Source organism: Triturus cristatus, chromosome 7 (genome assembly GCF_964204655.1).
Source record: "Triturus cristatus chromosome 7, aTriCri1.1, whole genome shotgun sequence".
NCBI classification, from domain to species: Eukaryota; Metazoa; Chordata; class Amphibia; order Caudata; family Salamandridae; genus Triturus; species Triturus cristatus.
Window position 1 is genome coordinate 394134307 of NC_140590.1, and position 13331 is coordinate 394147637.

The 13331-nt window shown below is 45.0% G+C and overlaps 1 protein-coding gene across 1 annotated transcript in view; it reads left to right on the forward strand.

The window, feature by feature from the left end:
• The first annotated feature begins 209 nt into the window (after positions 1 to 209).
• Positions 210 to 13331, forward strand: part of LOC146809770 (CD209 antigen-like protein C) — a 255939-nt gene continuing 242817 nt past the window's right edge. Inside the window, exon 1 of the mRNA XM_085616620.1 lies at positions 210 to 521. Within this exon, the coding sequence (XP_085472746.1) occupies positions 272 to 521 (250 nt within the window). The 5' untranslated portion in view covers positions 210 to 271. The remainder of the gene's footprint in view (positions 522 to 13331) is intronic.

The following is a 13331-nucleotide window of genomic DNA, read 5'->3' on the forward strand; positions in this document are numbered from 1 at the left end:
GTCATACACGGGCCAATTCAGGGCGGATGGCAGAGACAGCACAAGCAGTCAAACGAAACAGGACAAAGTGAAGCTCGGTGGGTTTCACTCCCGCCTCTTCACCCGCAGTTCACTCGCCTGACTACTCTTCTTTCCAGCTTCCTGTTCCTTTCGGCGAACATTGCTTCAATTATAATAATGCAGCGAACACGTGAATTTTAGGAAAAGAACTAAGACACAGAGTTGATATTAAATTGGCGTTGTTGGGAATTTAGCTGCCACGCCAAGCGGGATGGGTTTTCGCTGCTTTGCTGGTTTGGGAGAGGCAGGCTGCATGCTGGGAGTGCCCGCCGATGTGCCCGGGTGGCGAGAGGCTGTGCCTCGGACCCATTTGCCTGCTCCCAGGCATGGTGGTTGTCACCGGCGGGTGAGCCCCGGCCTCCTTCATGCTCTGTGCAGCTGCAGGGGTGCCACCGGGTACCGCGCCGAGCTCCCGCCAACTGCACAGCAATCTCAGCCACACTCGAGCTGGTGGTCGACGGGTGAGTTCGCTACATGCAGCAACTGTCAAACCTGCAGCAAGCGGTGTGCGGATGTGCAAAGCATCTTTTAGGAAAACACCTCCAAGTGAACCGATGCAGGAACCAGTTAAACACTTTCGAATATTTCTTCTAAAATCTCATGCTTCTTGCATCATGCTCTTCAGGTAGTATGCACAGAGCCTGCTTTCCTGGAAAGCCAACCATGGGTGTCTTATTTTCTGAAATTAGCCGCACTACGACTCGGAAGTCAGAACTCGTTTAAATGGCGTCCCCTTGCATCATAAATCCTTTCCGTTCATAATACAAATACTTGTGAACAGATTTTGCTGTACACACTGTACTCACATACTTATTATACGTCCACATTGTCTGCTCGATGACCCGCGGACCCCCCCGTCGCGTGCTCACAGCAGAGGTATTACAGAATACACTACTTAACTAGGAGCCATATCTGTCTGTCACCGTCTGTGCTGGGGATAATTTAGCTAAAAGAGCCGCATGAATTGTTGACTCTCCGTGAGCTGCACTCACTGCAGGTAATACGTTCGCCTGAATGGAGTGGAACTGCTTGAAAGTCAGTGGTTGTTTTTCGAGATTTCGAGTTCTATAAATCTGTCACTGCTGGAAACAGTCAGAGACTTGATGCTAATCTGTGCACCCACTATGGCGTCGAGCCAAGCACACGTTCATTGCTAGCAAACTTTGCTTTCGCAGCGTTGTATTTAACACCTGCAGCCCCTCCCTCAGTCAGGAGCGCCCCAATTTTCTCAATTCTAAACACCTCTTTAATTGTAATACATTGCATATTAAAAGGCTTTGGAGTCCAAATGTTTCTCAATAAAGGCCACAGACCCAGACGTCCGAAAGTATTTTTTTTTTATAGCAGATGGTATTGTCCTAACAGTCCACGAGGGCAAAAAGCAAATTTTATCTCTGTTGTATCTCGTTTGGGGGTTTAGCCTAGTGTTCAGGTACGGTGACATACCAGACAACAAAATGAAATTACCCTCACTACCGTAAATTGAGAATGCAAAGCATCCGTAGCGATTGTTATGGTGACCAGTAAACTAACAACTTGTGTCTATAGTTTCCATAGTCTGTAATCTCAAAACGTATCATATTGATTTTGCATCAAATTGGAATATTATATTTCGTTCTCAAGGAGATATTTGATATGGCTCATTGTATTTAATCAGTAGAAAACGTTCAACTGCCTTGAGACTTTTCTATCTCTACCTATTGTTGTTTATCTTCATCGCGTCACTTTGTGATCCAGTGGTTAAGTACACAGTTGTTTCTGGTTTTAGGTCTCGCCTAACATACAGCAGAAGCTGTCTGTTTGTGCAAAGACCTATTATAATTTTACAATGGGCTTACAGCCCACACGTTGCTTACCATTGGTTGGGTTTATTTGTCACTCTTATTTCCTTGCTTTTTTTTGTTCGCTTGTGTGGTCTTTCCTTCATCTTCTTATGGTCGTTCCCCCCTGTGGGTCGTGACCTCATTACTTCTATTCTTCTAATGCTTAATTTTCAGTCACTACTTTTTAGGTCTCGCTGAGACAGCGAAAGCTGTCTCTTTTTGAGACATTTTGTAAGGGGGTTTTTAAAAGTGCTTTCCCTGGCATAGAGCTACAGTGCACGAGGCGTGCACGCGAGCAAAGCAGCCATATGGCTTTACGTCGCTCTCCCTCGTAGCCCCTCTCCGCCCCCTTCCCTGCTGCTATTTCACACCAGTTCACCAGTTATCAGAACTCGCGCTTCTCTCCCCCACCCCCCCACCATCGCGTCTCGCGCTGGAGAAGTGAGTTTTCTAATAACTCAGCACTGCTGTTGGTGCAGCAGAAGTTACATGTCATTGGTGTATTTACATAAGCAGCAGTTGCACATTAATTGGAACTTCAAGCACGAACGTTGTGCAAAGCGTTATAGACAACATCCCCGTTGGTGTCCAGCGGTCTGCAGTGCTCAGTAGACTTTGTTCCTCGAGCTGACAATCTGTGTAGCAGCTGCACATGCACCTCCCTCGAGCACGGCACTGGCACTAGTCGCTTGATCCCATTTCACTACGGGATTCTCTACCAATGAATGTGACTCTTTTGCACACATGAAAGCTTTTTCTAACCCCACGGACCTCCCTTTAGTACTTCTGTTTGGTTCATCTCCATGCATATACCTTCACGCTGTAAGCAGTGAACTCAGAAGCAGAGCAATGAAGAGGATGTGGCGCTATGGCCAGAGCTCCTGAGTTTGGAACCAGGTTTGAGTCTTGGTGTAGGCTCAACATCCTGCGATTCTGGGCAAATCACTTAATCTCCTCTTACCTAAAAAACAAATTGTGTCCAACTGTAATGTAATTGGTGCTCATATAAAATGCTCCACTGCCTTCGGGTCATGTTTGCGCTATATAAAGCACTGCTAGAAGTCGATAAAACTAAACCTAGAAACCATTAGCCAAGCTAGTAGAGTCATTACAATGTGCACAAGATCAAGAGAATTTAGCACTGAAACAGCAAAGCCGTTCCGTTACCTTACTGTATTTTGTTTCTTAACGTATTTTTATATGCTGAACTCCTGCTGACATCCTAATGTAAATATTTATTATAGATTGGAAAACATAGCTGCTGTATGCTGCCCACCTCTTTCGGTAGGAACAGAGGCTGATAATTTGCAGGACCTCCTCTTTGGCCCAGTTCATAACTTTTCCATAGCTATCGTGCACGCGCGCAAAGCAGCCATATGGCTTTACGTCGCTCTCCCTCGTAGCCCCTCTCCGCCCCCTTCCCTGCTGCTATTTCACACTCCCGCTTCTCTCCCCCACCCCTCCACCATCGCGTCTCGTTTCTTTTTTCCACAGTCCACAATGTTTTCCGCGATCATATCGCAACAGTCGCCCAAATATAGATGACTGTCTTCATTAGTCAACCATATATTTTAATAATGCAGCCTCACCTAATAAATAGTCTTTTGATTATGTCTGCATACCAATATGCGAATGGTGGGCTAGAAAGCTTTCCAAATAGTTTACAATCGGCCTCTTTTACAGTATTACGGCTAAAACCATAAACGTAACACTCTACTTCGTTTTCCTCTTACTCGGTATCAGTCCTACAAGACTTGTTAACAACGCAAGAAATGCTTGCTTGTCAGTACAGCTTTAAATACGAAATGCTCTCCTACTACAAAGTGCAGTGGTTCAAGTGTTTCCAAAATGTGACAAGCATATATTTGCTGCAGCTATAGCATTCGGTGGGCCTTTACCCAAACTGAGCCTATGCAGTTATTTGTATGCCAGGCAGTTCTGCTGTAATACCTCGAATTTTCTCTCAAATGTAGCCTTTGTTGACACCAGTCTTGTATGGAGCTCTACCGTCGCCTCGTTTCATCTGAGAGATCTGTCTGCAGATTGCACTGACAATTATTTTATCCTGGTGGTGTGCACTGCAGGATATGACATTTGGGAGTATCATTATCTTCCCTTGGTGTAAACAGGCTCCCACTGGTCCCAGCTCCAGGCATTTTTATGTTTATTCGGGGTTATGGACTATTTTTAACAGGGCACTGTTTGAATCATAATGTAGGTTATACATTTCCAATCTAGTATACTCTCTTTTCTCTAAAAGTCCTCAAAACGTAATAATACATTTACTTTAAAGCATCCGTGCACTGTACCATGTACATTTTTAAAACCTTGGGCCAGTTTATAATCTGTTTTGTATCATTGATGCTACTTATTTTCCTCCCCCAGTCCTGCTGTTTTCTGTGCAGCATACATGTCACCATCTGTTGAAGGACTCCGCTGTCCCATAAGAGAAGCACAATACAGTAATTGTATCAGTATCCCTTTATGCACTGTGCGATGCATTCTCTGTACCTGGCTGTAGTTTTTCCCACAAAAGAGCACACACGTTAACGCTTCAATTCTTCGTCTGGCTTTTCCACAGACCTAACAAAGCCCCAAACTCCCATCCGGCATTATAGGTGCACCAAAATGACGATGAGATTTTCAATTAGAGACTTATTTGGTAATGTCGGGGGCATTAGAGCTGTCCATGCTTGTGGCCAGGCATCTGACAAAAGCATTTCCACTATCCAATAACACACTGCTGCATTACACACTGCTGCACGCCGCACATTGCTGCATGCCGCACACTGCTGCACGCCGCACACTGCTGCACGCCGCTGCACGCCACACACTGCTGCACGCCGCTGCACGCCACACACTGCTGCACGTCGCACACTGCTGCACGCCGCACACTGCTGCATGCCGCACACTGCTGCACGCCACACACTGCTGCACACTGCTGCATTACTCACTGCTGCATGCTGCACAACACTGGTGCACGCAGCACACTGCTGCACGCCGCTGCACGCCGCACACTGCTGCACGCCGCACACTGCTGCACGCCGCACAATGCTACACGAAACACTGCTGCACGCCACACACTGCTGCACGGTGCACACTGCTGCACGCCGCACACTGCTGCACGCCCCACACTGCTGCACACTGCTGCATTACTCACTGCTGCATGCTGCACGACACTGCTGCACGCTGCACACTGCTGCACGCCGCACACCGCTGCACACCGCTGCACGCCACACAGTGCTGCATGCCTCACACTGCTGCACGCCGCACACTGCTGTACGCCGCACACTGCTGCACGCCGCATACTGCTGCATGCCGCACACTGCTGCACGCCGCACACTGCTGCACGCCTCACACTGCTGCACGCCTCACACTGCTGCACGCCTCACACTGCTACACGAAACACTGCTGCACTCCGCACACTGCTGCACGCCGCACACTGCTGCACGCCGCTCACTGCTGCACGCCCCTCACTGCTGCACGCCGCTCACTGCTGCACGCCGCACACTGCTGCACGCCGCACACTGCTGCACTCCACACACTGCTTTTATGCGAGTTTATGCTACTGACATTGTAAATGACAATGCCTTTTATTTGTTTTAAAACCAAAACATAAATAAAAGGCATTGTAATTTTACAATGCCAATAGCTCAAACTCTTATAAATGCGAGACCTATTGCATTGCAAATGCTTGTTTTCTTTTTGGTTAAGCATTCAGTAGTAGTGCATATGTTTTCCAGTGTTCTCCCTTCTGTACTTCTTCTTTCCACAGTCCATGTTGCTCTCTTTTGCCGGTGTGCCCCCCTTCTCTTCCCATTGCTGTCCCCTGCCGTCTGTTTTTCTTTTACCTATCTACTTCCTCCAGGTTGCTTTCACCTACCATGTTGCTTCTGTACCTCACCCTCTATGTTGCTTCGTAAATCAATAAGTTAGTCGCTCAGTGTCTCAAATCCATTTCTTTCAGTAGCATATGCCCTTTGGTTGCTGATTTCCTTGAACCCAAGTACCTTGGTCCAGCCTGTAATGGCAGAAGTAGGCGTGCAATAAACTGTGTTTTCAACTATGCTAGCGTAGTCCAGGTTATTCTATAAAGCTCAGCGTTTGGGAGGACACCCTATTGATGTGGGGTGTAGCATAAGTGGCAAAGGTCAAATGCTACCCACTTCTTCAAATTTCACACCATGTACTGTTGAAAGGTCTCATTAATTTAGGAAAAAACTTGACCTCTATACAGTCTGACTGAACAATAATGATGAACATGGTCTTATTTGTTTATTTATTTGGCACTAACCAACATTTTAATCAGATATTGTTTTATAATAACAACTATAATGGTGCAAAGACCGACGAAGAGTTAGGGGCTGTCTACTGGCGGAGCAACAAAGGTATAGGCCCTACATAGGTAGATGACGGTGAGGGGAGTGGTGTGCCTGCCTGACTTATTCTAACTTTTGCACACTATCAAGCAGTTTGTTGAAATCAGTGTGTTAATTTGCATATTTAATGTATGTTGTCCAAATGATTATGTTTAATTTTGAGTTACGTTTTACAGAAATTTGCTGAATGCTTTTTGCATTGATACATAATGTAAGGTTACTCAAATTGCACAACTGGTTAATTATATTAATTGGTGCACACGTTTTATTGCCATACGTAAGAACATCTGTAAAGCGCACTGATTAAGCACATTAGCTCTAGGCACCAGACATTGCTGAGGTTTGAGGGTTTGAGCACCATTTTTTTTTTTTGTCTTAAAATTTTAAAAGTCAGAGCATTAATATATGTTTCACATTGTATTCTCTAAAGTAATCATATTAAGTTGTTTAAAACGCCTTTTCTTTTTTGAATTAAGACTCAGGGAACGCTTTTGGTTCAGGGCTCAAATCCCTCTTGTAACAGTGCAAGACTGCTCCTCCTTAGACATTGCAGGTTGTAATATTCGTAACTCCGACAGCCCCTTCTAGCATCAACACTCAGTGGAGCTCATCCAGACATGCTCAGGTGTAACCATTATTTCCTGACGTGTACAATAACTACCAAACTCGGGCATCATATGTCTTTTTGTTGCTAACCTGAAGTTCACCTAGTCTCACCCAAATAGGATTGTTGCCATGGTGACCGCTAATAGCTTTTAGATTAAGTATTGTTTTATAACATAACTTAAACACATTGGCAGTGCCAATAGCTCTGGCTAAACACTTACAAGGTCCCAATAGCGAGACCGATTGCATTGCAAATGCTTGTTTAAAATAGGCACAATAGTAGATTCTACCCAGGTAGGTAGAAAAGAGGTACTACAGCTAGCTGTAATCACCTGGGCTGTGATAGGCCCCCATAGAGAAATGTTAGTTTTAAACAAATCCACGGGAACCCCATCCGGCCCGGGGGCCTTCCCTCTCTCAGTTCTAGATAGAGCCCTCTCCACTTCATTTAGGGTAAACGACAAGCCTGAGTCGTGATGGGATAAATTAAAGTTATAATCCTCCTTATCATTACTACCCGTTTTATCAGATATTCCCTCCCCATTGTATACACTTGAAAAATGTTCAATCCATTGATCCTCACTAATTGCTATTTCGATGGTAGGGCCAGCGTTAGGTGAAAGAAAAGGTGTTTTAACAGCCTTCCAAAAAGCCGAGCTATGGTTCGCCACATAGGCCGTATGTAATGCCTTCCATGCCTCCTTCTTCAGGGTTTTTTCCTTGTCTTAATTGCTTGTTTGTATTCCCATCTAGCGATCCTCTAGTCAGCCAAATTCCTAGGGGATTTATGTAACTCTCTTTTTAGGTGAGAGTGTGCTTGCGTACACCTAGAGTCAAACCATCCACTCACGTATTTTTTACTATTTATACGTCTGAGCAGGGATTCTTTTATGGTTTGGGATATCACCAGGAAAGAGGCAAGAATCTTGTCTGGGGCGGCTGTTTCAGACAAACAGGTCTTGATGGCAGATTTACAGCTGTTCACCACTGACTTGATTATTGTTGCTTGGTCTACCATGGACCAACGCAAAGAAAAACCATTTGTACTCCTAATAACGATATTTTCTAGCAACTGGTCGTTTGTGCTAGATTTAACCATTTTATCTGACATTAGCTTTATTGTCAGGCACAAAGGGAAGTGGTCGCTAAGGGAGATGTCTGAGACGTGGAATGAGTGAAGACTCTGCTCGTGGTTACTTGGCATTAAAACATAGTCTATGGTGGGGAATAAACCCCTACCGTTGAAAGTCCAAGGCATAGAGACAGGTGTTGGACACAGATCATTTATAAATCCCAAGTCAAGAGAAAAAATCAATTCATTTAGTTTTTCCCCTAGGGCAGAATGCCGGAAATGAGATGAGCATACCCCCACTTCAATTGGAAACCCGCATAGATTATCCTTAGCATTGGGACATAGCGCACTATTAAAATCACCTGCCAATAGCATTATCATTTATTTCGCCTTACTTCTGCTAATGGATTTCAATCGGGTTGTAATATTCTTAATAACAGTTTCTACATCGGCTTGGGGAATATTATTGTAAAAATTGGTTAAAACTAGGCAATGTTTTGCATCAATATCCAATGTAAGTATTTGGAAATAGTGGTCGTTAGCACACATCGTTATGTCCTTTATCTTCAAAGCACTCGATATATAAGTGCAAAGACCAAGCTTGGCTCTCCCACTCAGACCGTCTATTGCTGGGATGTGATAAGTTCTAAACCCATTCATATGGACCACCTGTTTCGACCATGTTTCTTGGAAACATAAAATGTCAATTTTTAGGACAAAATCCCACCACAAATGATTACTTAGCTTTGACCAAATTCCGACCACATTCCATGATACAATATGACAGAGGGGAGATTTATCACCATCAGGGGCAGGTGTGGTGGTTACTAGCCCTAATAGTTCCTCGACTGGATCGTGGGGTAGCTGTGGTACATTTAAGCTATCCGCAAGGTTAGGAAGTATATTCGTAGTTGAGCTTGGTGAGCATTTTGAAACCTAGGCGGCTGAGGAACTTGCACATACGGACTATTAGTCCCCCCTTTCACCATCCTAGGTCTGGTTACAGTGGGAACCATTTCAGGTAGAGGTACCTGAACTATCTCCACTTCCTGCTGCACCTGATTCATCGGGTTCAAGGGACACTCGTGTTTCAAATGTCCAACCTGGTGACAAAGATGACACGCAGTGGTCTTTTTCAATGTCGCCATATCCATTCCTGTCTTAGGATCAACTGACTTTGGTCTTCCCTGACCTTGGGCATTCTGATTTCCTCCTTGGTTATTTCCCTGCTTCCTTCCAAACGTCCCTCCATTAGGCTGTCCCTGAGCCGTTTGCATCTGAACAAACATCAATTTGTCCTTCAACTTCCTGTGCTTCGATTCTATCTCATCACTACAGTACCTGGCATACCGCAAAATCTCATCCACCGGCTTGTTCTGCCAACTAATCAATGCTGTTGTATCATGAGACTAACCTCTGGCCTCAATTCCAACACAAACTTCGAAACAAACTGTCCCATGTCTTTTGTATCCAAGACATCCAATCCACTGTACTGCCTGCAAGAGTCTCTCATAAAACTCATGCACTGTCTCCTTTGGCTCTTGCACTGTCCGATTTATCTTGACCCAGTCAATATCCTGCGGTGAAATTTTCGACTTCAACCATGTGATCACCTGTTCGAACTTCTTCATGACTATAGGTGACGGACCATTCGAAACGGTATCCCTGTCAGGCTCCGAAGTTGGCCACTCAACCGCAATCTTACATGCCGACTATAAGTAGCCAGGAACCACAATGTCAAACAATGTATTCAAGTCGACCCACACCTTTGAGATTTTGACAAACCGATCAACCTGCTTATACCACTCCACAGGCTTCTCCCTTAAACGGGGAAAATCATTCGTAAATGCAGCCAAATCACTCCTACTCCAAGGCACATGCACATAGCCTCCATTCTGTACCTCTCGTAAAGGAAAACTTCCTACATCCATCATCCCCCCACCTGGAGGTGGCGTCTCTCCTATTGTTCTTCTAGAACACTTCTTCTTGGACCACCTTTCTTCCCACTTGTCAAGCATGATCAATGCACGCATTGCTATTATCAAATCTTTGATATGGGTCCTCAATCCCATGACCCTCTTCTCTTCCAATTCTTGGTCGCTATACTGCAATCCGTGGCTTCCCTGCAATGATTTTGTTTTAGACAGGTCCACATCATACTTCTTAGCTAAATCTGACAACTTCTCATGTGCAGATCTTGCCTTGCGAGTCACATCCTTAGCCACAAAAAGTAACTTGTCTTGCTTGTACATGTACGTTCTTTCAAGAGGTAAATTTCCGCTTATCATCTCATCTACTTCTGCTTTCAACCTTACAACATCTAACATCCTCCCTTTCAAGGCTCCCTTCAGTACTTCTCGACATGCTGCCCCATTCCGTTCATCATAATCACATTCCCGTTCCTGAGATCTACTCTCTTCTGACATGCTCATAGGAACAGAACGATTTACTACAGTGCCTCGTTCACTTTCTATCGTCCTCTCACTCTGATTCTGATTTCTCACTGGCGGTGTCCACATCCTCAAGTCTGATCTTGACTCGGCCAAAGACGTCGGCCTCACTGGTCTCGCCTCTGCCTATCCCCTTGAGGAGTCTGCTGTAGCTGGCAATGACGTACTCCATTCTATAGGTTTTGGAGTCTGTTCCATTCCACTCACCGATCCATTTCCCTTGACCACACTCCTCGCTCCTACAGCTGACTGGACTGAACTTCCAACCTTCTCTTGATCTGGGTCGTAAACAGAAACAATGGGTCCAATGGTGACCGGTACATTTAGAGCGTCCGGTAACCTCACACCTCTCCCAACCTCAGTGTTCGGTACAGACTGATTCTTCATGCCCTCAGTTCCTGTCGAGATTTTCCCTTCTACTCTAACCTCTGACTGAGTCTGTAATCCACTAGTCCCTTCTGCTGGAGCTGACTTCCCTTCATAAGAATTTGGATTGTATGGAGGTGGTCTCTCAGACAACAACCTCTCTAGTAAGCTGTCATCTGTATCACTGTCATCATCATCTGCACTCTTTACCCTCGAGCCATCAGTCTTTACCAATAGTGGATACAACCTGTCTCCCTCTATTGTTTGCACTCTCCACCTTTTCTCTTCTGCGTCCCACCTCGCATCCTGAAACGCCTTAATTAACTTCTTCACCCTTTCCTGACTTCGATCTCTTTTCCTATCATGCGCTGCTCTGATCCATGCATGCAATGCCTCAAACTGAGTTGGTCTCGGCAAAGGTCGTAGTGCCGCCATCACAGATTTCAACTGGCACAACACTTCCAACCTGAGGGAGCCGTACCGTGGAAAAGCCAATTCTCCCTCGCCTTGAGTCATTTTATGCCAATTTTCAAGCCAAATTATGGTATGCAATCCCACATTTCTTGCCATATAATGTATCCTCGGGAGGGGCTTCTTCTCCCCCACGAGTAACCGCATGTTTATCACCTCTACATAATTCTCGAAAAACCCTAAAGCATTTCATGATGAACAGTTTTCATCGCACACAATATTTTCATTCACTTCCTGATGTTAAATCCACCAATAGCAACGCGTCTCACACCAACCGACCAATCCCAGCGCGACACCTTCTGACGTCGCTTTTCCTCCGCTCGCAGCAGTTCCCCTCCTTCACAATTCACGTCTCAACCTTGCATTCATCCCATTCACACGCTGAAATAACCGTTTGTCCCAAACAGGTTACTTCTCTAACTGTCCATCCACAGTCTCTCGAAATTGTCGACCTCAACTGGCAACTGCCCGTCCGCAGAACGACCAGATAATCACCTCTGATAGGTTTCAATTACTCAAATTCCACGCACAGCAACTCATGACCAGCGTCGGTTCCTCACACACTAACACATTCGCACCCCCTATCTCAGTCTGGGTAATCGATGGCGTCTCACAACCCCCTTTCGGTGGTCAACAAAAACAAAGTCTTCTACACCACAATCGCTTAAGCTACTCGTCGAGCCTAAGACTTTCCCGGGCTGCGCGCGCTCACAGCCTGATCACACAATCACTCAACACTCATTCCAACTCTGCAAGACATCACACATTCAAATCAACACCGCAATCTACAAAACATCTCACTCTATTCATACTCACACCTCCACGAACTGCCGCTTTCCGCCGCACTGCTACTCTCCATCAATCTCCATCAACTGCTGCTGCCCACTGCTCGCTATCCGATGAGTCACCATCACTTAACTTCTATGGGCATCTGGAATCTCTTATCCTAATCTAGATCTCCCCTCACTATCAGAGATAACCATCCTACTCTGCTACCAACTGATAGGGCCGGATTCTTGATTACCTAATTATTTCCAAGAATCCTCTCAGGTCGTCAGGATCTTTTTATCTGCTAAATAGTGTAGAGGGGAGGAAAAACAATTATCAACACATAATTGCCAAAATTAGATCTCATTTGGAAAGGGCCACTGACTCCAAATCTAAAATTTGTAAGATTTTATTACAACCAAAAATAACTAAACATACAAACACCTTAGCACAAGATGAAGAAGATAAATGGACACTAATACAAATGCAAGCCTACGTAAGATTCTCATCCGACTCAAAACAAAAAGAATCACTGACTCTAAAAGCATCAAGAAAGCAATGGTTAAGCCAATATCCAAATTAGGAATCATTAGTCTAAAAGGGAAAAAAACGTTAATCTATCCCTACTCTATCTCTAAGGTGACATCCCTACTTAACATTCCTCTTCCCAGGCAAGATGTCAGAAGTGAAGACTTCCTAAGAAGTACATTCACTTAGTCAGAGCTCGTTCTAAGATACTCCTCCTAGCTTCCCGTCTAAACTTCAACTGCTCAACCCACGGGGCACTGTCCCTAATACAAAATCCCAAAAACGTAGAACACGCCCTTCGGCACACCTCTTCAGCCAGGTCTTCTTCCAGTACTTTTCCTACAGACTTGTCTCGCATCCAACGACAGTTAGCTTGACCTTGGGTCCCAGGCACCTTCTCCGCTGAAAGTATCATCCCCACATTCCAACGTACTCCCCTGTTGGCTTCTTGCAGCATCCTAACTCCTAAAACAAAGACCTAGTCTCACTAACGAGCTAAATGTCCTTGCACCTGCAACAGAAACATGGGAACAAAAAACATTTCACGTCTCTAAGATTTTACATCTCCCTGCAACCCAAAGCCTTTACCAAGGGAAATCATTTTCGGCCTACGATATTAGCTAACATAAGAATGAACAGGTCTTTCTCTCTTAAACGTATATGCGATCAGGCATTCACATCGTTAAACATTACTAAATCACACTCTAAGCATTAGTTCATTATTTTCATATACGTGAGTAAGCAACTTGTACATGTAACTTTAACATACCACACGTTCAACCTAATACATTGCATTACATAAACTAAC